Consider the following 26,172-nt stretch of genomic DNA (forward strand, 5'->3'; position numbering starts at 1 on the left):
TCACCCTTTGCTTTGTTTTCCTTCCAACCTAGCTTATCCAACCACATTTTTCCTTCCATTATATTGCCCCTGCATAATTTTACAATTCCATAAAGGTTTGGGTATCTAAAGAGGTCAAAACGCAAAAATGAGTAAAGAGGAAAATGGCATTTATTATTCAATTCGTGATTATTTTATGCTTGAAGTAGCAGCCAAGTAAAGAGGTCTCATTGGTATCTAGGGGTGTCAAAATGGGTAACCCGACCCGATCCGACCTATCCCCATATGGATTAGAGACTTTTGTGGGGGGGGTTCAATCTGACCCATTTATTATAATGAGTTGAATTTATATACTCAAACCCAATTATAAAAAACTCAATGGCTAAATGGGTTACCCATATATAAATAAAATAAAATAAAATAATTGATATTAAATTCATAATATATTATATAAAATAGAATTATAAAACCAACTAAAGTTTTCAAGCTTAAAAAGTTAATATCTATATATTAAAAAAAAATCACATTCATTTTAGATCATTGACATATATATTACTGTTTACTTTTTTTTTTTTGTTAGAAAAACTTAACATTTATTTTAGATATTTTACATAAATTAGTTACAAAAAGAAAATATTATACATATTAATATATACTATATTATATTATATGCATATATATATTATTTTTATTTTTTCGATTAACCCATTGGTAACTCATAACCCTAATGGGTTTATCCCGATAAACCCACGAACCTATTGGACAAACCCATTAAAACCCATTTATTTATATGGGTATAAAAATTAACTCATACCCATTAAAATAATAGACAAACAGGGTAAATCCATGGGTTTCTACCCATTTTGACACCCCTAAAAACAACCCAATTCTAACTCATCTAAAAAATAAAAAAACTAATCACAACTCATACACCCCACTGAATTATTAAAATAAATATACCTGCTACAAATCTTTTAAAAAACCACTAACTAATCACTACAAATACAAAAGCATTGACAAAAAACTACTCAAACAAGTTACAAAATAATAAAATAAATGAAAAGATTATCTACAACCATATATAATTAAACCAAATAACAATCCAATGACAAAATGAAAAATAATTTTAATTAAGCACAACTAACGACTAAAGCAAGACAACGACTATTACTATACAAACTTAACTTCTAATTTTACATGTTTTGAAAAAAAAAATAATCATGATGATTTAAAATTAATAAAAATTCTAAAATTGACTTCATTATACTATCTGACAAAACATACAGAAAAAAATAACCCAACAAAAGACCAAAGAAAAACATACGAACAACATAACCAGACGAAAAGAGAAACAATACATAACCAACAAACAAAGTAACAAAACAATTGGAAAAAAACCCTCATCTACCTACGCGCGGGTCAATTGCTAGTATATAAATATAATAAGGTCATAAGTAGATATATAAATATATTTCATACAAAGTATCATTTGACACAATTCACACATGATTAAGAAAAAATAGAATTATACATATTTGCCAATATTTAATAAGTAATTAATAATTAAAATTCAATGAATATTAGCTTTGGGTTAAGGAGAAAATTAGAAAATTCAATTTTAAAAATACATTAGAATTTTAGAATGACACTTTTTATGAAAAACAAAATATTATAGAATAGCATTCACTACAACAAATATGTACATTGTTAGCACGAGAGAAACGCTATAATATGTAATTCATAGCTCTTTTACAAACGCTATGTTAGGCCACTGTTATTGTAGGTACCTCACATATGATAGCGCAGAATTCGTATGCTATGATATATTATTATACCATAGCAGTACAGAAATGTTATGTTATCCCGCTTTTCAAATTTTTAAAGATAATGTTATAAGTCATTATACACGCTATGTTAGGTGATTCTACCATAACACGTTAGTTAAACGGTTTAATTCAGTTTTCGTAAGCAATATTTTTATGCTATAATATATTCTGTTATAGCAGGATTTTAGATGCGATTATAAGTGTTTTGAGAATACTGTTTTCATGTTATTTTGAAATTGATCCGGAACCTGTATTAATATTAAATCCCTAATTCACCATTTCACAATCAAACATAATACATAGTACATAACACAAAGTTTAAAATCCATAAGGAACAAGACAAGACCTTCACCATTTTGCTGTGTATTGCTTTGGTATAAACTCGGGCTTCTTTTTTTCATCAGTGGTGGCAACACCAAGAGCTTCCTTCCCAATCATGTTGCCATTAACATACCACCGGGGCATTATCATAGGCTCGATAACATCACTTGTTCTACAACATACTTACAAGAAATAGAATTCAAAGATATAAGAGAGAAACATAGAATTCAAAGATGTAAGAGAGAAACATAGAATTCAAAGATATAAGAGAGAAAAAATAGTTAAGTTCTACAAGATACTCACTAAAAGCGGCAGAAACATAGAACAACCTCGCCCAAGCCTCCCTACAAAGGGTAAGCAAAAGAAGTAAGAAGACCAGACTGCTTCTTCAAGCTTATAGAGAAGCTCTAGCAGAGGCGTGCTCCACAAATCTCTGGGATATGTTGTAACAAAATAAACATAAGAGTTTTACGTATCTTCTTACAGCTCTTCCCTTTAAACGGGACAACTACTTCTTCAAGCTTATGTTCTCCAGAATCCATCATCATCCCAAATCCAAGCTCTCAAATACGCAGAATTACAGCAGCAAAACGCTGGAACATGAAACACTTATAGTGAGACCAAATCTGAGGATATAAACCAAATTAGTATAACTTGTAATAGCCAATAAGATTTACAATCAACAGATAACCATATCATTACATATGCAGAACTTCAATTCAGGTTTACTAAACTAAAGTATTACGGAAAAAAGAAAAAAAGCAAACCTTGGGATTTATATATGTTACTTAACATCACTACAAGAGTATATATATAACGTAACATCACTACAAGAGAAAACACAATAGAAAGAAGTCATGATGCATTATGATTTACGAGGGATATGACAAGAGATGTTTTATAAATTTTTTTTTAAAAACTAACCTTCTTCTTAGACCCTTTCTTCACAAAAACCATCCAGCATCGGTGATTCATAGACATAGCTTGAAAACCAAATACTTAAATCAGGAGGTTCTAAGAATCAAACAGATTGAACCAAATTAAGTTTGAAACAAATATGCATCAATAGCTGCAGACCTAAAGGTTTAATAAGAGTATAAGGGAAATAATACTTACCTGAAAGGAGTGAATCATAAAGGGGTTTACTTGTCTCTTCTTTGCTCTTTACATCATGAAAAGGATCTCTAATAAGGAAAAAACAAGTATCAGTATGAATAATAGATGGCACCTGCGACTAAGACAAGCCTTGAACATGAAACTGAACATCAAGAACCAGTAGGAGAACAAACAACTAACAACCCACAAATAGATGCTTTATGGTACCTTCACTATTGCCCATCGCTCAATGGAAAAACCTAAAATGGGGTTAAACGTTTAGAGAAAACAACAACAGCCACAATAATATACTAACTAAACCGTTCAAAATACTAACCTGTCTATTGAGTACAAGAAAAAAGAAGCTTCTCTATGCGACAACAACAAATATAAAGGATCACAAAAGAAGAAACCCAACAAAGTTCAGCACTTTCCCCAAAATACCAAAGCAGTAACACTAGTGATAAATCAATTAACATTCAACACAAATGAACCTAAAGAGAATCACAAAAAACGCATAAACTTTGCAACATAAATGAGAATGTGTTGAGTTGTTTCAACCCAAATGAACCTAAAGAATTACAGAACTCACTCATTTTCCTGTTGTTGAGAACCGAGATAGGCTCAACTGTGGAAGAATCTTGGTTAATATCCCAGAGACGGAGGAAATCGCCGGAAGAAGTGAGTAGATCTCCGGATGAAGGACGACGGAGAGAAGAGGACTGAACATTAGCTTTGTAGGAGGATAAAGACGCTGGAACGAGAGATTCGGGAGAGGCTTCACGGTTATGGAATCAGATCGAAAGAGAGGATGTCGAGTTACGGCGGTTTCCGATCGAGATAACAGATCTGTAGTTGAGTTATCTATGGCGAATTGTGTGATCTGAATTCGATTCAATGATGGTGTCTTCTTTGCGAATATAGTGAGAGAAAGTTTCACTATCAGTATTCGTCGGAATTTTTTTTTTTTATTAACAGACGGAGAAAAACTCGATGGAGACGAGAGGCTATGGAGGAGAAGAGTCGTGGAAGGTTTTCTTTCTTTTATTTATTTTCTTTCTCCGTTCAAAGTTTTTTTATTCCTTGGCACTTAAAATTATTTTTGATGTAAAATCTGAAAATTTTCCTTATATTTTGGCGGAACAAGTTATTTTGTCTTCCCGCTTACTGATTTTTTGTCATAACATTGTTTTAATGCTATTATAAATAATTAAAATAAAACATTTATTTTCTATAGCAGTTCAAGAAAATGAGCTATTTTCTACTGCTATCAATGTAGCTTTTTCTTGTAGTGATTCTTTGTGAAACAGAGAAAATATACACTTATTATGTTATGTACAATTTTAACAGAGAGAATTAATAATAAGTTGCTTAAGTGAATGTTATTATACCAATGAACTTTTTTTTTCAATATTATATTTTATCAGAATAGTGACACAAAGGCGACATTAATATAAATAATTAAGTTATTCGTAGTTGTCAAACCAATAATGTTATTACTTTAATAATGTCGTTAATAATGTAAACAAGTATCTCTTATTATAATATAAACTAATTTAATATAAGAGGACAAAAACAAAAGCCAATTCACCAATAATATGTATGTTTTATATATTAATTTACAAGAGTTCATCTTGAGGAAGGCAAGTAGGATTTAGTTATAAACTGCAAAAGTCTTCTTTCAACTCTCTATCCTTAGAAAATTAACTAACTTGAACAGTTATATTAGAATATTTCTATTCATAACCAATAACAATATCACATGCTACTTATTTTCTTTTAAATTTTACGAAGATTACTGTGAAAATGTCCACTTTTGCATATTCAAAAATTGGTAGACCAATCGTTCCATTTTCACAGAAACATTAATAATAATTGCAAGCAAATAAATAACCTCCCCAATCACCAGTGATCACTATATATTATTGTAGCAGATTAATTGAGTTAACCCCTAACATAATATGAAAAGGCAAAGCAAAACAAAGACAAACTTACAAAAGTCTGAATATTAATCCTGAAACAAAATATATAATTTTAAAATATACAGAAAATATTAATTTAAATGCACTGTCGTATAGAAAACTATGACACTTTAAATTCAAAGATTATGGCTCCACCTAAAATCATCAATTAATAAAAGATTTGATTGATACAGTGTTCCAAAATGCGATATATCATCTACAAAATATGTGTTTCGTGTTGAACAAGCCCTCTTTCATATGAATAGTTCTACACAAGTATGAATTAGATATTATTATATTTATGTTTAAATATATAATAATAAAAAAACTTGACCTTCAAAAACTGTCTATATATTTCCCCTTTTCGGGTTACGTATCTCTGTCAAAGATTGTCATCACCAATCTACTTATATACTTCCTTTCAGTATCATTATACGTATTCAAATAAAGTAACTTAGGAAAAATAAAAAATGGTGTACAAATCAGAAAACCCAAACCGGAAATTGAAATCAAAGGAGAAGCAAAGGAAAGGATTATGGTCACCAGAAGAAGATGAGAAGCTTAGGAGTCATGTTCTCAAATATGGCCATGGATGCTGGAGTACCATTCCTATTCAAACTGGTAACTCTTTGATAAATAAATACCCTGAGATTTTTTTTTAAACATTATTTTGGAAAGAAAGCAACGTTATTAATATGTTGATTTGGATTTTGGAATATGATCATTAGTACCCACAATTTAATGGTGGTTTACATAATATATAGGATTGCAAAGGAATGGGAAGAGTTGTAGATTAAGGTGGGTTAATTATCTAAGACCAGGACTTAAGAAGTCTACATTCACTAAAGAAGAGGAAATCACACTTCTCTCACTCCATTCCATGTTGGGTAACAAGTAAGCCTTTCAAAAATTCAAAATGTATAGTAGATTACAACTTAAGAAAGATATTGTTATTTTGTTTAGGCTTCACCATTAAGAATTTAAGTAATAAGGAGTTTAATACTTCATGTTTATGGTTTAGGTTTTTAGACTTTACAATTAAGAGTTAATATGATTTAAATGTAGTAGACTTACTATTCTCTTGATACTGATGATTTAGTATATTTTCACAATTATCTAATTCCCTTTGTTTTTTCTACAAGATGGTCTCAGATATCGAAATTTTTACCAGGAAGGACCGACAACGAGATCAAAAACTACTGGCACTCTAATCTAAAGAAGGGTGTAACATTGACACAACTTGAAACCACAAGAACCCCTCCAACACCTTCAGTCACAAACTCACTTGAGACCTTGCAGAGTTCATCAACTGAAAGATCTTCTTCATCTATCACTATCGGAGAAACATATTATGCTCAAACCCCAAGCTTTTCGCCAAGTCTCGTCTTCTCCGAATGGTTAGATCACAGTTTGTTTATGGACCAGTCACCTCAAAACCTTGTTGTACCGGAAGAGAGAGGATTCAATGAACCATGTAGACCTCGTCACTTAGAAAACAACTCTTTCCCTGATTTCGTATCAACTCCAGACTTTTTGCTGGAGGATGAGATATCTGAGGTCGAGTTCTGTACTTCATTTTCAGACAATTTTTTGTTCGATGGTCTCATCAACGAGCTACGACCAATGTAAATGTTTGGAGAGAGTAAATGGGTTTATGGTTAATTTAAGTAGAAGAGGATAAAAAGAGTAAATAAATAAATCCTTTAATTTACATACACTTAACTACTTAACAAATGTGCAAGTCCTTCACTATTTCACGATTGCTCATGTTTCTCGGTTTTCACGCTTTTTCTTATTTGATAATCATTTAACATATTGCACTAAGAAATTGACTAAGAACATCAATTCTGACGAACTGGAGAGAGTATTGGATTGGACTAGTCGGATTATCAAACTTCGTAAGAATGGTAGCAAAACTCAGGTCTTAAACAGAGATATCAGATAGGGATGAAAAGAGTTTGAGCAAAGTAAAACAAAATTTAATGTCGGAAAAATTCAATATGAAAATCACCATAAAACATAAATTCAGCTCTATCCAGAAACATAATAAGCTAACATCAACAGCAACCTTACATTCCAGTGAAAGCCTTCTTTCCAAAAGAAGATGAAGAACCAGCTGGGATCACCTTCAACACATTGAACCTCACTGTCTTCGACAATGGCCTGAGATTTACCAATAACAAAAAAACAAAGATCAAATCAAACTGTAACAAAACCAGAATTAATAAAGATGCTGTTCTGAATCAGATCATAACCTGCATTGGCCAATGATGACATGGTCTCCTTCCTTGACACGGAAGCAAGGTGAGACATGAGCAGGGATGTTTGAATGCCTCTTCTCATACCTGAGAACAAAAAGGATATAAGTTAATCTTTAAACATCCACAGTAGCATTTCAGTGAACATATAGAAGAAGAAAGAATGTTATTTACCTCTGGTACTTCTTGACAAAATGGAGGTAGTTCCTTCGCACGATAATGGTCCTCTGCATTTTAGCACTGTGGCAAGTACCAGCTAAGATACGACCTCTAATGGAAACAGTTCCAGTGAAGGGACATTTCTTGTCAACGTAAGCTCCTGTTCCATAGAATACACAAAAACACAATCGCTTGAGAATCTATCTCAAAAGATACAAGTATACTAATGCATATTTATACTACTATCAGTAGCTTGATCCCACATTCGAATCAGTGCCCATCTTACTAATTCAAAATCTTCTGAAATAACATTGAAATCAGGGAAACAGCAATGCAGATCTAAAGCTAAAGATACTACCAGAGAAATAGCAAATGAACGATTTTGAAGGCTATGAATCTATCATAGCAGCTATGTGATAACACTACTAGTTCCGATGGTTCCTTATCTACTAAAATAAGGAGTTAAGCACAAAAGAACCATACCATCAATGGCTTCACGAGGAGTCTTGAAGCCCAAACCAATGTTCTTCCAGAAACGGTTTCCACCTTTCCCAGGTCGCTTCCCTTTTCCAGATTTCTTCGAGCTTTTGATAAAACAATGAACAATATAAACAACTCGGTAACACCATTCAAATCAACAGTGAACAGAGAGAGAAAGAGAGAGAGGAATTCGAATCGAGAAATCTTACCTAAGGAAGACCTTGGGTTGCTTAAGAAAAGCTTTCTCAGTCTGTTCGGCCATGGTTGAAGCTTTGCTCCCTCGTGAAAAGCTTGAGGCAAGTGATGTAGGAGGAGACGAGATAAAGCGGCAGCGACGACTGAAATGAAAACCCTAATTTACCACACACCCCTGCTTTTATATAAGATTTTTCTTAAGTGATCTATACGATTGGGCCCTTTAACTGGGCCTTCGTATCTTAAAAAAAGCCTATGGAATTAAAACCCTAAACCAGTCCTAGAGTTCCGTCTGAGTTTGGGTATTATGTTTTTTTTTTACTATCCTTTTGTTTTCTTTTTCTTTTAGGTTTTAATAAATTAAATAGTACCTACGCTCTAAAAAAAGAATGAAAAATTTTGGTTACTTTTTTTCACAAAAAATCAGTTCGAAATTTTGTTTAATTTTCTTCAAATTACTTTTAGTTTTTTTTAGTAAAATTAAAATTGTACAACACTTTTTTATATCAAGAAATTTAAAAAGAAGTCTTTTTCATGAAAAAAAGCTGTACAACTTACAAATGAGTAACAAAAGTGCAGAACACAGTGTTACATTATGACATTATAACTTGCTATGTAGCCAAATTAAACTCACACCAACCAACCAACTCCTAAGCCACAAATAATCTTTTTTACTAACAAAGTAGTATTCAAAATCCATTGATCACATATAAATCAGAACAATCCAAATAGCTTGGTTGGAGCGGTTCCTGTGGCGCGGTACTTTGCGGCCATTTCTTCGGCTTTGAGAACATCTTCTCCGCGTTTAGCTTCGGCCATAGCTCTCTTCTCTTCAGCTTCCTTGTGGATTCGAGCTATTTTGTTTTTCATTTTCTCTGCGTACTCTGCTTTCTTCTTTAGTAGTTGCTCCTATTACCATTCCCGATTTTTAAGCGGCTAAATTATAGTAAGAATCTAAAAAGACGGAAAGAATAATAATGAGTTTATCCTTTTTAATTACCTCGATCTTTTTGAGCTCAGCTTCCACAGAAGCTTTCTTGCTGTTTTCCCAAGCTCCAACGTACGAAAGCTTCTTTTGAGCTCTGTTTCATTTAGGTTAATAAATTAGAAAATATATAGGGAACAAACAAATAAAAGAATAAAGACTAAGAAAAGTAGAACTCACTTGTTCTCCACTTTGGATTTCTCGGCCTCTTCCCAAGCTTTGATGAGAGAGATCCTCTTACCTTGCTCGAGCCTTACCAAGACAGCATCTTCACACACACACACCAAATTATCAGCAAGGAAAAAACAAGAGAAAAGTTAACTATTATAATGCGGTAGTATATATACGTAAAATTAAACTAGCCGAATCATCTCAATTATTCCCTTTAAAAATATATTTTCCTGATTATGTATCAATCATTATCTAAGTAATTTGTTGTCTTGATTACCTCGGTGAACTGAACCTTCTTTTTTCTCTTCCGCAGGCTCTTCTGCAGCGACGACAAACAACAACAACAACAACAACAAAAATTTTGATTTATCAAAAAAAATCATTGTTAACACGGCCAAGAAAAATTAAAATTATAAACAGGAATTAAACAAGAAGTAGAACAACAAGTGTTATAAAATTGTGAACAATAAAAAAAAAAATGAGATAAACGAATAATATGAAATAGTTGTATATGAAAATTTAAATGATTTGTTACTTGCAGCGCCGACGACGAGAACAATAGCTTTGGAATCGTCTGACTTCTCCTCCGTGGACGGCGGTGTTGAGTCCGACGCGTTGGTTTTGGGCTCTGTGACCTTCTTCTGCTCCTCTTGAGTCATGTTGTCTTGTGGTAGGTAGCTACGATGTTACCACCGATCAAATATCTGATAATAATTCTGATTAGTTTCATATTGTTATCAGAATTGTTCGATTATTTAATAGAGATTTTTGTAAGCATAACTGTAGATACGAAAACTGAGCTGGACTAAGCAATGTCCTGTCTCTCGTTGGCATATAATGACTTTCTAATTTTTTTTTTTTCTTAAACGCAAATATTCGTGACAGAAAAAGAAACAAATGCTACTCTTTCCAGTTTATCGTTGTGTGCACGATCATTATTGTTTACACAAATTCCTAAAACGCACCCATTCACCCGACTAAATGACTAATAATGACTATTTCAGAATTTAACCATGTTTTTTTTTTGTGTGTGTATAATATAATAATTAATTATATAATTATTGATGATGATGAAATGTTAGAAATTATTTTCCAGTTTCTCTAATGTATATTTCTTTTTGGCATAAAAATTACTTTACAACAAACTAAAAAATCTGACACGTTGTGATCACGTTGGCAGAATAAAGGAAAAATGACAACTAAGAATAATATAAACCAATAAGCAAACAGAAAAAGCTCACCGGTCATGCACGTACAACCACTCTCTCGATTGGGAAGAGAACAGGTGAATCCAAACGATCACATAACTCCGATTACCCTAGGGCCTAGGGTCCACCACTTTTCTTTCTGCAAGTAGTTTCTGATCAAGTCGTGGTAGATATATAGGCAAATAGCGATGGTAATACTAATAGCAATGTTTTAGATGAGAAGGTAATTAAAAAGATGAGCATATTTGATCAAGGTAAGGTAAGGAGTTTAGGCATTGCATATATGAATAAAATAAGATGGGTCAAAAAGGGAAATGAATTAAGAAGTTTTTACATCGTTTTTTTAAAAAGAAAAAGAAGACATGTATTTTTAATAACGGAGGAATATGAGAGAGAAGACGACGGAAAGTGCAATTTTTCGATGGTTATTTTTTTCCTTCTTTCACGATCTTTGGGCGACGGTTAGTCGCGTTTTTTCCGGTGTTCAGGACAGTAACTCTTCCATCACCCTGGCGGTTATCTCCACATTGATTTCCCATACTCAGTGGGATGCAGTTGTAGCTATTATTAGAGATTCTCTATATAAACGCAGTCATGTTTGTGTTGTTTCTTCAATTCGTAATCTGGACATCAAATTCGCTTTGTTGTTTCCTTTTCACTATTACTAAATTCCTTTACAAATGGCCGATAATTTGAGGCGAGCAGTCCAAGATATCAATCTGGGGGCTGAAGAGGAACCAATAGCAATTCCGGCAGAGATTGTTGCTAGAGTCGTCGAGGAAAACTGTTTTATTCTTATGGGACGACCGGTGATGCCACGGCGTCAAAATCTTCGAGCAATCATTGCATCTATGCCACGCGTCTGGGGTCAAATTGGGTTAGTTCATGGCAGAATCATGGCTGATAACCATTTTCAGTTCATCTTTCCCTTTGAAGAATCAATTGAGAATGTGATTCGTCGTGGTCCTTGGGCGTTCAATGACCGCATGTTAATACTTCAAAGATGGACTCCTCTTCAAAACCCACCCTTACTACCGTTCATTCCCTTCTGGATCCAAATTCCGGGAATACCATTCCAGGTCCTCAATCGAGAAGTCATTGCTATTGTGGGACGTGCCCTTGGGAATCTCTTGGAAGTTGACTATGATATGGAGGCAGCGGCACGAGTAGAGTTTGTAAGAGTTCGTGTCAATTGGAACGTTGAGCATCCTCGTCGTTTCCAACGCAACTTTCAGTTTCAAGCGGGTGTCAATACTCTGATCCGGTTCCGTTATGAAAGGCTGCAGGGCTTTTGTGAAGTCTGTGGTATGCTTACACACGATTCTGGAGCATGTCTCATCCAGAATGGAGGTGGAGAAGGGTTAGCCGACTCTGATGATGACGATGATGTCGAACCACCTTTTATGGGACCTGCTAACCAAGGGGTGCAAATTAGAGAGATTCATGAAGACGAGGAGGCTGGAGTTGCAGAGGAAATAAGTTTGGTTAACGACCAACCTATAGTGGAGGAGGAAGATGAACTTGAAGATATTGATCCAAACCATAATGCTTTGGTTGGAATCACAGGATGGGAGGAAGACAACATAGCTAATGGAGAAATTCATGGTATCGAACAGTCTCCGATCCACTCAGAGAGGATCACACCAAGACCAGAGATCATGGAAGCAAGAATGGACACACAGGAGATCAAAGCAAAAGATAAGGGTAAGAGGAAGCTTGCAAAGTATCTAGAACAGTCTGGTGAGCTTAACGCTGAAAGAGGCTCTTCTAGCGGACAAGGAGAAGGACACAGTTCTCTTAATGAGAACATCAGGTGCAGAGGCGCGGTCGGCCCTAAACCACCACAGCCACCATGATTACAGCCTACTGGAACTGTCAGGATCTGGGTGTAGACCCTACAGTTCAACGCCTAAAAGAGATATCACGACAATATCTCCCGGACATGATATGCCTACTAGAAACAAAGCAAGGTGACATCAAGGTTAAAGAGGTTTCTGATGAGTTAGGCTATGTTAGCTTTGTAACAGTTCCACCACAAGGTATGAGTGGTGGGATTGCGATCCTTTGGAAGAAGTTTTTTCTTTTTCAGTTGTCTCCCTTTCTGCAAATCTTGTAGATACGTATGTTGATTTCAATGGAACATCTTTCTATTGTTCGTTTGTGTATGGGTACCCCGAACAGAGTATGAGACATATGTTATGGCAACAATTAGAAGATCATGCAGAGATACGAATTGCACCATGGTTCTTGATGGGTGACTTTAATGAGATTTTGAGTAATGATGAGAAACATGGTGGACCTCAGAGACCAGAGAGATCATTTGCAGATTTCAGACATATGATAAGCGCATGTGATCTCCATGACTTAAAAGCCAAAGGTAACAGATTCTCATGGACTGGCAAAAGATATACGCATGATATATGGTGCTGATTGGATCGTGCTATGGTAAATAGTGAATGGCTAGCTCTCTTTCCATCGGCTCAAGTAGAATTTTTACCATTTGAAGGATCGGATCATTGACCCTTAGTTGCCAGCATATGCCCCCTGGTGAGCCAACGACCACATATCTTTCAGTATGATAGCCGCATGTTTCAAAGAGATGGATTCAAGGCAAAAATTGTAGATGCTTTGAAAAGAGATGAGAGGTCTACTAACCTTTGTGATAAGATACAAAACAGCAGACGACATATGGCAAAATGGAAAAGGGACAATCGGTTAAATGCTTCAGTAAGGATCAAGATATTGGAAAGAAAACTCGATCAAGCAATTACCTCTGGTCATTCTCCCCAAGAGATCAACATCATCAAATCCGATCTTAATACGGCTTATGGTGAGGAGGAACATTATTGGCGGATTAAAAGTAGAAATACTTGGATGAAACTAGGTGTACAAAGTTTTTCTATGCTACAGCAAAACAGAGAGTAGCAAGGAATCGCATAACTACTATTGAAGATAACAACGGTATGATGCATAGCGGTGATGACAATATTGGTATAGTTGCAGAAGAGTACTTCAAGGAACTATTCAGATCAACAAGAGATGTCACTACCGATTATAGTGATGTCTTCTCAGGTTTTGAAACTAAAGTTACTAGTGCAATGAATAGCAATCTTCAGAGAGAAGTAACAGAAGATGAAATTGAACGAGCAGTCTTTGATATTGGTCCACATAAAGCCCCTGGTACATATGGCATTACAGCTGCATTCTATCAACAATTTTGGACAGAGCTTAAAGATGACATCATTGCAGAGGTCAAGCACTTCTTTGAGGAAGGTTTTTTGCGAGGTAACATGAACCACACTAACTTCTGCTTAATTCCAAAGATTGATATACCTAAATCTATGAGTGATTTTAGGCCTATTGCATTATGCAATGTAAGCTATAAAATTATTTCAAAGATTCTGGTCAATAGATTGAAGGTGCATCTTGATTCAATCATCTCTGAGACACAAGCAGCTTTTATTCCTGGGAGAAATATTATGGATAATGTGATCATAGCGCATGAGATGCTCCATTCATTGAAAAAGAGGAAACGATGGGCAAACTCATATATGACTGTCGAAACAGATATTTCAAAAGCATATGATCGTATGGAGTGGCAGTTTATACGGGATACACTGCAACACATGGGTTTTGGGGCCACATGGATCAATTGGATAATGCAATGCGTGGAAACAGTACAACTTTCGGTGCTGGTAAATGGGATCCCTCAAGGACTGATCACTCCAGAACGTGGCATCAGACAAGGCGATCCACTATCACAATACATATTCATTCTTTGTTCAGAATTACTGAGTCATCTATTACAGAAGGCTGAAAGAGGAAATAAGTTGAAAGGAATGAAGATTAGTACCACCGGTCCAACAATCAATCATCTCTTATTCGCTGATGATGCATTATTCTTTTGCCATGCTAGCACAAAGTCTTGCTTGACAATAATGAAGATCCTATCTGATTATGAACGAGTCTCCGGACAAGCAGTCAACCTCAACAAGTCGGCTATTACCTTTGGATCGAGGGTTCCCCAACACGTCAAAACAAGACTTCGGAGAATACTAAATATTCATAATGATGGTGGTTGTGGTAAGTATTTAGGCTTACCGGAGCAGATCAGAGGAAAGAAAAAAGATGTGTTCAACTATGTGGTGGAACAAGTCAAAAAGAGGACTGATGGGTGGTCACATCGTTATTTATCGCTCGCAGGGAAGGAAATCCTGCTCAAGACAGTAGCCATGGCAATGCCGATTTATACAATGAATGTGTTTAAGTTGCCAAAAAGAGTCTATGAGGAAATAAATAGTGCTTTGGCTAGATTTTGGTGGAGCAAAAAGGGAGGACAAAGATCAATTCACTGGTTTTCTTGGGATAGATTAAGTGCATCTAAACAGGAAGGAGGCCTTGGCTTTAGAGATTTGGAAAACTTTAATCTAGCTTTACTAGGGAAGAAAGTATGGTGACTTCTACAAGCTCCAAATAGTCTAGTGGCTAGGTTCCTCAAAGCAAGGTATTTTCCAGATGATCACATACTTAACGCAGGCAATGGAAACAAATCATCATTTATCTGGAAGTCGTTAGTGGAAGGCCGTGATCTTTTGAAGAAAGGCTTGAGATTCCTACTTGGAAATGGTCAGATTACGAGTATAATATCAGACCCTTGGTTACCAACAAATCCACCAAGATATAAAGAAGGCATTGAAACAGAGTTGAAGTATGTTAATGAGTTAACGCTTGATGACCAACCGTTTAGATGGAACATGGCGCTAATTGAAGAACTTTTTGTTGAAGAAGATCAAGTGCTGATACAACAACTAAAATTGAGCCCAACAGACTGCTCTGATTTACTGGGATGGCATTATACAGATTCTGGATTCTACACAGTGAAGTCAGGTTACTATTTAGCCTACAATCTCTCAAATGACCGACAAAGAGTAAGACACATCCCTGGTTCTCGGAACTTAAAGAATGCTATTTGGAAACTCAAAACAGCACCAAAAATCCAACATTTCCTTTGGTGAATCATCTCCACATCACTTCCAACTGGATCATCTCTAGAACAACGCCGAATAACAACTACATCATTATGTCTAAGATGCCACCAAAGCACTGAAACAACATAACATCTATTCTTTGGATGCCAACATGTACAAGAAATCTGGAGACGAAGTGAATACTTAAACCAAGTTTTGTGCTCTCCAATAACCCCGACTGAGATGAAGTTTCAGGCTATTCTTGATTGCTATAATGATCAGTCCCTCACATTACTTGAGCGACTTATACCTTTGTGGATATTATGGAGGATATGGAAGAGCAGAAATCAATTAATATTTCAACAAAGAGATTTCACATGGCAAAAAGATCTTAGCTTGGCTGTGGATGAAGCTAAGGAATGGGTGGATATATGGGCGAGTCACTAACCAGTATACAGAGAGAGGCACCCAAACGGAGAAACCAAACACCAAGATCACAATGGACACGCCCTACAGCAAATTACGTCAAGTGCAACTATGAATGCAAATTCAATCAAGGCAATAATGGACAATCAGCTTAGATCACACGCGACGAAAGAGGTTTCTATCTAATAGCAGGACAGAGTAGACAAACCAATGTTTCAACAGTTTTGGAAGCAGAACTTCAAAGCCTCACAACGGCGATGCAACAAATGTGGTTTGCAGGTTACCAACATGTTGTATTTGAAGGGGATAATAAGATGATGGAAAAGTTAGTTAATACTGAGACCAAAAACTTCCGAATGCACAATTGGGTAAGAGAAGTCCAATACTGGAAAGGCAAATTTCAGCAAGCAACAATACAATGGACAAGGAGAAACAACAATAAAGTAGCAGATTGTCTAACAAAAGCTTTTATTCCAAATACAGAACAACATGTTTATCATCAATTTGTTCCTTCTTGTATTGTAAACCTCCTCCATGAGGATCATATTTCTTCAATATAAATGAAAGAAAGCTGTTAAAAAAAAAAAAGACATGCATAGCAATGCAATCCACCATTTTCTTATATTTTTGTGTTGCTGGGTTATTTTTCTTTGTAATCCACATTCCACTCATGCGGTTTTTAAACATTCTTCAACTACAAGAAAATCGTGTATTCTTAGCATCGGAAAAACGCTATCGAACGGTATGATAGCGTTTTAGTAAACGCTCTATCATCGACCGCGATAATAGGTCCGGCACATTAGATAGCGCTTTCTAGCATGCTATTTATTGGTAATATAAAATAGCGTTTGTACACATGCTATATTACTTTTTACAATAGCAATATTGTTTTGTTATTTTAATTTTTTAATAGTGTTACTTAATGTTATAATTATTTTTTCAAATAGCATTCGCATTATGTTATTTTTATGTCGTCAATTTAATTGATTTTTGATTAATTTATTATTTTATGTATTTAAATATAAAAGGTTAAACCATTAAATCCTAAACACATTAATTAAAATCAAAGTTTACAATGTTCTAAAGGCATAAACTAATAAATCAAAATCCAACCATACAGGCTCAAAGTACACCACAATTTCACACAAACACAAGTTTATCATTAGGCCACGCAACTGTTGTACCTAAAGCATCAGAAACTAACTCCACTTCTGAATTTGGTCTCCACACTTTTGCATCTCCAATCTTTGATACTTCTATCCATACCTTGCTAGCATTTGGACCTAAGGGGACAAAGTGGATCTTGTCGTCTGGTTGAACAAACCCTGCCTTCTGCAACTACTTGTCCTGAATTATTACAATCCAACAGCATGCACTTTTTCTTTCCATCTGATTTGGTGGTGTTGATGCTGCAACTTACAGTCTATAATCCAAACAATTCAGACACTTATATCAGAAGTGACCATCACCAATAACAATAAATATAAACTTAAGCATTAGATAGAATTGTTACCCCAGGTGATGTTGCTATTGGTGATGATGATCTTGTTGGATGTATAATACTAGTCAGCAATATCTTCTTTATTGGCCATGCGATGAAGGCATAAAGTGCATCACCCATCAAGACCATATCATCAGTAGGTCTCCACAAATAAGCGTCATGTTTAACGACCTTCTCAACCTTTACGATTGCAGCATTAGGTCCGAGACAGATATTGTTGGCCTTTTCTTGCGGATCCATTGACCACAAACGACCCTCAGCAACTACTACATCCTCCGCATTCCAATCAAAGATGATGATTTTATCATGTGATGCCTAAGTCAATAAAAAAAATGACATTTTTAAAATCTATCTACAATCTCATAATAATGTAAGAGTCAAAGTAAAACATTACCGATGAACCAGCTGATTGATTTTCAATTGGGGATGTTGCATCATTGTCCAATATCATTTTATCAGTTGGCCATGCAATTTTCGTTCCCACAGCATCCCCAACATGTAAGATAAAGACCAATTGAAAAAGTCAATTTCAAAAAGATTATGCAAGTAGAAAATAATTGAAATCTACTATATTGAAAGACTTAGTAAATATTTACCTTCCAATAAGGTAACTCGAATAGGATGGACAGTTTCTTCCACCTCCAATTATCATTGTCTTCATCGTCTTTTTCGTCCAAAGGTACCTCATCAACAGATACTCCTTTTCGTTTCTTTTTACTTTTTTCCCCAAACGGTTTGCCAAACTCAACTTTCAAATCCTTGAGTATGTTAAAAATTTCTGCTCCACTTTCAATTCTACTCGCACTTCCTTCCTCCACAGTGTTGTCAAACCATTTTTTTCTTCTTCTATAAGGATGTCCAGGTCTAAGTCTTTTTTTGTTTCCCAAATAAACATGATTCCGAATGAATTTCAACCACCTAAAAGGTGTATCCTTTCCACACACAACACACGCCTGTTTGCCTTTCACCTTACACCCAGCTAATGTTCCTAAAGCAGGATAATCAGTGATACTCCACAACAACATTGCTTTAATTGTAAAATTCTCCTTCATAAATGAATCGTAAACCACAAGTCCCTCATTCCACAATTCCTTAAGGTCATCTATCAATGGAGCTAGATAGACGTCAATGTTGTTGCCTGGTGATGTAGACCCTGGGATCAACAGACTCAACATTATATTCTCTGCTTTCATACACAATGTTGGATGCATGTTATAGTTAACTAAGAACACTGGCCATGTGCTGTATGTGCTGCACTGAAGGCAGAAAAGATTCATCCCATCTGTAGAGATACCAAGGCGGAGGTTTCTTGGTTCAGCTGAAAACTCTGGCCATTTATCAGTCACATTGGCCCACGTTAAAGAGTCCATTGGATGCCTCATGGTACCATCTAAACTCTTATTGTTGAAATGCCAACGAACCTCTTCAGCCGTCCTTCTGGATCTAAAGAGCCGTCTCAATCTGTCTTTGATTGGAAAATATCTTAATACCTTGGCTGGTATCCCCTTTTTCTCCTCACCAGTTTGCTTATCCCTCTCCCATCTTGATACACTACACCTTGGACAACTTTCCATAGCCTCGTATTCCTTCCGGTATAGAACACAATCGTTCTTACATGCATGAATCATATCATATCCGAAGCCAAACATCTTCAGGAACTTCTTTATCCCATATGTTGATTGCGGGAGAACATTATCCGTGGGAAGCATATCATGAATCATCGTCAGCAGCTGATCAAAATAGTTCTCTGACATTCCACTCTTGACTTTGAGGCGGTAAAGCCCCATAATTGCAGACACCTTCGTGTAGTTGGGACAGTTGGAGTATAGTGGAGTTTCAGCATCATCGAGCTTCTTCCTAAACTCAGACTCTTCACTACCACCATCAACAACATCTGCCTGATCTCCAAAGTAGCTCGTAGGTTGAGAATCACCATCAATGAAAGCTGTCCTAATCAAGTCATAAACATCTAACTCAACTTTCGGATCTTCCGCTGACTTATCAGTCTTAATATCCCCATGCTTACTCCAACATGAATTTATCTTGTATTTCTGATCCATGCCCCTAATCACTAAATGTTCCAACACTGTAGCTATCGGCTGATGGCACATATTGCGGCAATCTATACAGGGACAGAAGATGTCACTAGGATTACCCAATCTCAGTGCAGATGCATGCACAAAATTAGTTGCCCCTGTCTGAAACTCATGGCCCTTCAAGTGAAAAAAATTTCAAAGGTTAATTCTCATAAAAGGAAAAATATGTAACAGAAAGGAAAAAAAAGACAAGTTCATACCTTGGAAGCCAGACCCAAGACTTGTCCATCTTACAAAACCACCAAAACTCGACCACGAACACAGTGTTGAATCGACCATGAACACAGGGTTGTCAATCAAAAACACAGATCGAAGAGAACAAGAACTAAATAAAAAAACTTAAACTCCTAAATAATAACTCACCAGATGAAAAGATCTTAAGTCTTCGCGAACTTACAAAAATCTCTGTAAAATTGAAAAAAAACTGTGTTAGAACGAAAACGCAAATTTAATTAGATCTAATATTCCCACACAAAACGAAAATTTAGAACAATATTAAGAAAGAAAAAGTAAATTTTCAGTACCTTAAACTCAGATCGAATCAGATCGAATCCTGAAATCTGCATGCAAAAGAACAAAAGAAACAAATCGATTACCAAACAGTGATTAAACAAAAGAAACGAAGGAAGAAAAAAGAAACAGTCGTCGATTCGATTAAAGAATTAGTCGTCGATTCGATTCGATTAATCACCTTCGGTTTTCAGAAATCGACGACTGGGGCTTCGAGTGAGGCTTGACAGATTAGAGATCCGAGTGAGGCTCCGAGTAAAACCAAACCAATGAGAAATCAAACGAGTGAGATTAGAAATTGAAAACTGAGAAATTAGAGACTGAAAAAATTTGAGAAGGTGAAACGAGTGAGTAGGTGAGGAGTCGAGAGAACCCAAAATTTTGAGAAATGTGGGACGAGTGAGTAAGTGAGGAGTGAGTATTCTTTTTTTTTTTTCTTTTTTTTTTTCCAAATGGTGAGGCGGGCAATAAAAAATATATTCCCGCTTTTCATTTCAATAGCGTTTTTTATGAGATATGCTATTAATTGAGACCCGCGAAACCCAAAAACTTTCCGCGTTAAAATTTTGAAGTTTGACCGATATATTTATAGCGTCTACTTATAAATAAACGCTATCTATAATTTCACGTTTATTTAACATAGCATAAAGCGTTAAAACGCTATTTTCTTATGCTATAAATACACGATTTTCTTGTAGTGTTCATACATCATATATAGTAATCTTTTTAATAAAGAGTGAAAATGAAATCTTTTTTATCTATAAATTTTTGGTTATAATTGATAATGGTGGAACTGATTTTTATTTTTATGTAATTTTGGATTAAGACTCCTAAAATTGAACTCTTTTCATCTATAATTAAAAGCAATCGTTTATAATTATCATCAGGTTCAAATGTAGCCAAAATAAAATAAAGAGAGCGTTTAAATGTAGCCTCTACTATAAATAAAAGGATATGGAGCCGTGCGTTTGTTTTGTTATAGCTCTCGCTTATTTTGGTAAAACCATTACACATCTATAAATTAAGCAACTTAGTCCTACTCTTTATACAAGTTACGACATTGACTATCATCTTTGATAAACACCTTGGATTACGTATTCAAACTCTGAATTTTAAAGGTAAGTAATCAGATATCTTTCTCTATTTTTTCAATAATAAATATAAATCTTATATGTTATAGCTTCGATATTAAATAACGGACAATGATTCACTTGTTTTTCAGCGATGATTCGGATAAATTTTTGCATATTAGTAGTTTTGGTGATATTGGATTTTCCGGTGATAGAATCACAATCACTCAATAGCAGTAAGACATACTCATCTCGGGATCCTACACTTGGTAGGGATTTTGTTGAAAACGTGGTTTTGGAGTGTCGGAGACATAGCGCAATTTTGACGGATTTCGGAGGTATTGGAGATGGAAAAACCTCAAACACGAAAACGTTTAGAGAAGCTATAAAAAACCTTAGTTTGAAAGCAACCGATGGTGGAAGCCAACTCATTGTCCCGAAAGAGCAATGGCTCACCGGAAGTTTCAACCTCACCAGCCATTTTACTTTGCACATCAAAGAAGGTGCAACCATCCTTGCTTCTCAGGTAATGTCTATGTTTGTTGCTAGGTTTATAATTAGCCTCTCTATATATAGTAACTACTCATATATATCCCAATTATAATCAGATATTTAATTGCGATATTCATAAAATAAATAGATATGTAGATACAAAGATTAATTAAGTACGTAAAACCTCTATATAAATTAATAACATTCTGGATCATGATATATTATTAGTTTATTGCTATACAAATTAAACTGAAAAACTAATTTAGGATTGAAGAAATATACTAATTTATTGAAGTACGTATCAGTGTATTGTATTCTCTTTGGGATAAATAACATTTGGTTTGAAACAAACAGGACAAATCTGAATATCCCATGCTTCAAGTGTTGCCGTCATACAGAGATACAAGGTTTGCTAGTTTAATCTACGGAAGAAACCTAACTGATGATGTTATCACTGGTAAGTGGTAATTAATTAAGCACACACGAGAAAATATTAACATACATCATACAATTTAATAGGCATTCGACCTAATCAAATGAATATTGTTTTATACAACCAAACGTTATTCGTTAGGTGACAAAGGGATAATCAATGGACAAGGGAAGTCATGGTGGGCAAAGTATCGAAATGGTGGTTTCAAGTCGATACAAAGACCCATGTTGAATCGAGATTGAGTCCTCCAAAAACGTTCAGATCTCGAATATCAATTTGTTTGATGCTCCGATGTGGAGTATCCACCCTGTGTATTGCAGAAATGTCATCATTAAAGATGTTAAAATATCTAATCCTATCGATTCTCCTAACACTGATGGAATCAATCCAGGTATATTGTCTACACAACTGATATAACGACATTTTCTATATTATTTCTGTTATAGTTAACATTAGAATAAATGAAATGACCAATCTTTAGTTTTATAATAAGAACGTATTAAAGTCTTGAATGTTTATATACGTTTGCAAAAAAATTAAAATGTCTGTTTTTTTTGTTACGTAATATTATGAACTAAACTGTATACAATCAAAATGTATAATTTACCACTGGTTCCTTCCACAGATTCTTGTGTCAACACACTAATAGAAGACTGCTTCGTAATCTCTGGCAACGATTGCGTCGGCCTCAAGAGTGGAATTGCAGTTGTTACGGCAATCCAAATGCTTATGATCCGACGGCTCTCATGCAATGCCCCCAACGGTGCAGGCGTAGCCCTAGGAAGCGAAGTGTCCGGAGGAATTTCAGGTGTAAGAATCGAAGACGTAAATCTATACAACACACAATCCGCTGTCAAGATTGAAACCGCTGTGGACGGCGGCGGTAACGTTCAAAATGTTTGGGCTCGGAGGTTCATGATCAAGACATCGAAATACGTTTTCTTAATGACGGGATCACACAAATCAGTACCAAGAGGTGGATACAATATTCCCAAGGCCAAGCCGATCGTTACCAATATCAACTTCCGAGATATTAAGGCTGAGAATGTTACCACCTCGGCGAAGCTCCAAGCGATGAAAAGCAATCCTTTTACGAGTTTATGCATGTCGAATGTTAGTATATCGCTTTCTCCGAATGCGAGTAAGCAGCAGTTCCATTGTGTGGATATCGTCGGAAAATCGAAAAGCGTTACGCCGCAGCCGTGCAGTTTGTTACCGGATACGGGACTTCAGTTTGGGTGTACTTTTCCGACGGAAAAGATTCCTATTGAGAATGTTGTATTAAAAAGATGTCGTGCTCATATTCTCTAGATTAGGATATGCAACGTGCGCAGGTTTATGATTTATATAGTCCATAATGTAAATATGAAAGAACTAAAATGTAACATTTGTATATATATAAAAATTCAAGAAACCCAGGCGTTCATCTTTTTCGTTTTAGCTGACGTTCAAATTTCAATAAAGGCTTGCTTGCTAAAGCATTTGTAGAAGACAAATTATGAAAATTTAGAAACTGGAAAGAAATATTAACTAGATCCAACATACAGTTTTATATCACTTAATATTATCATTATCAGCACCAATCAAGAAGTCATAAGAACTTTTACAAAAAAAAAAAAAAAAAAANAAAAAAAAAAAAAAAAAGAAGTCAGAAGAAGGTTCGTCTTTTTTTCTATACATATGAAGACAACTGCATGGAACTTTTAAAAAACATATGTATGTATATGTATTATTTACTGCGGTTTCATATTATACAAAGAAAATCCATGAGTTTAAGAGCGAAATACGTTGACCTATGCAAATTTATCTCAAACCCTAAGAATGTCTAGACCAAAGTTTAATAAATTTACTAGGTTCCAACCTGTATTATGTGTGGAATAAATCAGTTTAAATAAAATATTATAATAAAATTATTATTTGAGATTTAAGATTTTTTGTATAAAACAAAATATGTAAGTAAAGTTTATTTTTTGTTTATTCAAATTTGCGTTTATTTTTTTATAAAATATGTTTCACCCGTGAAATATTTGAACTTGGAAAAGAATGTAAGTTGGTGTAAAAAGTTTTAATATCTTTTTGTGTTTCTAAAAAAAAATTCACATATTTTATGATTCACATTATTATCTACATCACTATACCATTAAATAGATAAAACAATATTTTTTTAACTAATCAGTTTAATTTAAATTAATTCTAAGTTTAAAAAGTGCAATGAGAAAAATGTATAAAAGTGGTAAATAAATGAATAATTTTTTTATTGTTTGTGAAATGTAATTTACTTCTAATAATTAGATATATTATGAAATTGATAATTAAATACATTTCTAGATTTAATTGCTAATTAAATCTTTGATTTTTAAAAACCAATAGAGAATAACATTGCCTTATATTTGTCAATGACATATTTTATGTAAATGATAATGAGATGTAAGGGTATTTATTAAAAAAAGGCACAATAGCTATGTAAGGGTATTTATTTTATACATCAGCTTTTTGTGTGAGTTATTCTCTATTAATGTATAGGGAATTTTTAGACTAATCGGTATAATTTAAACTAATCCTAAATTTAAAAAATGCAATGAGAAAATGTATAAAAGTGGTAACTAAATGAATAATTTTTTTATTGTTTGTGAAATGTAATTTACTTCTAATAATTAAATATGTTATAAAATTGATAATTAAATATATTTATGGGTTTTAATTACTGATTAAATCTTTGATTTTTAAAAACTAATAGAAAATAGCATTGTCTTATATTTGTTAATGACATATTTTATGATAATAAGATGTAAAAAAAGCACAAAAGCTATGTCAGCACGACACATAAGCTTTTTGTTAGAGTGCTTATCTATTAATATATAAGGGATTCCTAGTATTTATTTCCTCCTCTTGGAAAGCAAACCAATTAAATTATCAACAAATATATATATATATATATATATATATATATATATATATATAATCTATCAAGTGTGCAAAAGCCAAAAGAAAATAAGATGTGGCCAATTTCTATTGCTAAAGATGCATTATTCTAAAGTTAGTCAACATGTGTAGTGTGTTGATAAATATGAGTCCTAACTAATAACTTTGTTGAATATAATTCATGATACTTTATTTATTATTTTAGGATTGTTTCTCAATAACCAATGACAGATATAGTATAGAAAATGAAATCTTAAACTTAAATATTTTTCCAATTTTCTCAATGATATAAAATCCATACATTTAATAACATATCTCTATAATTGATCCCAAAAAAAAAAATAACATATCTCTATAAATATAGTGGTCCAAAAATAAAGTTGGTAAAAAGCAGGTCAGCAATGGGAGTCCTGCTAATCCCAAGAGGTTTAATTGTAGAATTCCAAATTTAGAATTGTATTCTTGTAAAGATGGAAAAGAAATCATATGATTTTATACTTAAATGGATTATATGAGATATATTGATATATATATATATTTAGATAGTCTTTTTATTATAACTTTCTTATTTTATACTCTTTGGTTATTTTCTTAGGAAAATTATTAATTAATATATTACAATTGGATTTTTTAAAAATCTTTACATAATTGCAATCGGAAGATAAAAGACTATATTCCTTAATGTGTTTGCAAAAGAAATCTAAAAATATATATGGATCTCTTATGTTATCTCTCACAGACAATTAGACCAGAAGGAAGACATATATTTCTCTGTTCTTTCTTTGGTTCTTAAAGGTTAAAGTATCTTAAGGTAAACAACAGATTCTTCTTCTCATTTTTCCTCCAAAATAATATTGTCCTAATTTACTTGTTTGTCGTAAACATCTTTATATCCGCTAATAATTTGCGTTATTGTTCGTTATCAAATCTATAGAAGTTCAAATTATCTAAACCAATACATCACGGAAATATTAATTTGATTAATTTAAATTTTCAATATAGCATCGTCAGTTTTAATCATCTATGTGCTTGTTTGTATGTTGTGTAGATGATTAGGCCGGTGTTTGCTATACTAGCCATTTTGGCTATATTCCATTTTCCGGCAATTGAATCCCGG

At 34.2% G+C, this 26,172-nt stretch overlaps 4 protein-coding genes, 1 long non-coding RNA gene and 1 pseudogene across 11 annotated transcripts in view; 2 read left to right on the plus strand and 4 right to left on the minus strand.

Moving 5' to 3' along the window:
* Nucleotides 1-4,330, minus strand: part of LOC104711389 — a 4,629-nt gene extending 299 nt beyond the window's left edge. Inside the window, exons 1-6 of one of the 7 annotated variants that reach the window (XR_755280.2) lie at nt 3,814-4,330; nt 3,450-3,481; nt 3,243-3,310; nt 3,051-3,109; nt 2,430-2,719; nt 2,042-2,308 (exon numbers count right to left, since the gene is read on the minus strand). This is a non-coding gene — a long non-coding RNA (uncharacterized LOC104711389). Of the gene's footprint in view, nt 1-2,041; nt 2,309-2,429; nt 2,720-3,050; nt 3,141-3,242; nt 3,311-3,449; nt 3,482-3,813 lie in introns of those variants that run through there. The other 6 variants (XR_755275.2, XR_002033159.1, XR_755274.2 and 3 more) reach the window with 6 other exon arrangements.
* On the plus strand, nt 5,585-7,169 carry LOC104711391 (transcription factor LAF1-like). The gene is made up of 3 exons (XM_010428093.1): nt 5,585-5,803; nt 5,947-6,076; nt 6,325-7,169. The coding sequence occupies exons 1-3, from the start codon at nt 5,653-5,655 to the stop codon at nt 6,809-6,811; spliced, it is 768 nt and encodes a 255-aa protein (XP_010426395.1). The 5' UTR covers nt 5,585-5,652; the 3' UTR covers nt 6,812-7,169.
* Nucleotides 7,067-8,437, minus strand: LOC104711390 (40S ribosomal protein S11-1). The gene is made up of 5 exons (XM_010428092.2): nt 8,289-8,437; nt 8,083-8,183; nt 7,615-7,759; nt 7,438-7,527; nt 7,067-7,345 (listed from the first exon to the last, which is right to left on the minus strand). The coding sequence occupies exons 1-5, from the start codon at nt 8,339-8,341 to the stop codon at nt 7,252-7,254; spliced, it is 483 nt and encodes a 160-aa protein (XP_010426394.1). The 5' UTR covers nt 8,342-8,437; the 3' UTR covers nt 7,067-7,251.
* Nucleotides 8,801-9,901, minus strand: LOC104711392 (remorin-like). The gene is made up of 4 exons (XM_019230230.1): nt 9,708-9,901; nt 9,440-9,527; nt 9,275-9,356; nt 8,801-9,183 (listed from the first exon to the last, which is right to left on the minus strand). The coding sequence occupies exons 1-4, from the start codon at nt 9,811-9,813 to the stop codon at nt 8,989-8,991; spliced, it is 471 nt and encodes a 156-aa protein (XP_019085775.1). The 5' UTR covers nt 9,814-9,901; the 3' UTR covers nt 8,801-8,988.
* Nucleotides 17,172-19,592, minus strand: LOC104715439. The gene is made up of 4 exons (XM_010432847.1): nt 18,129-19,592; nt 17,545-17,847; nt 17,391-17,454; nt 17,172-17,314 (listed from the first exon to the last, which is right to left on the minus strand). Exons 1-4 carry the CDS (start codon nt 19,590-19,592, stop codon nt 17,172-17,174), a joined length of 1,974 nt encoding a protein of 657 aa, XP_010431149.1.
* LOC104715440 lies at nt 21,363-23,444 on the plus strand (annotated as a pseudogene).

The sequence above is a fragment of the Camelina sativa genome, chromosome 9 (assembly GCF_000633955.1).
Source record: "Camelina sativa cultivar DH55 chromosome 9, Cs, whole genome shotgun sequence".
Classification (NCBI taxonomy): Eukaryota; Viridiplantae; Streptophyta; class Magnoliopsida; order Brassicales; family Brassicaceae; genus Camelina; species Camelina sativa.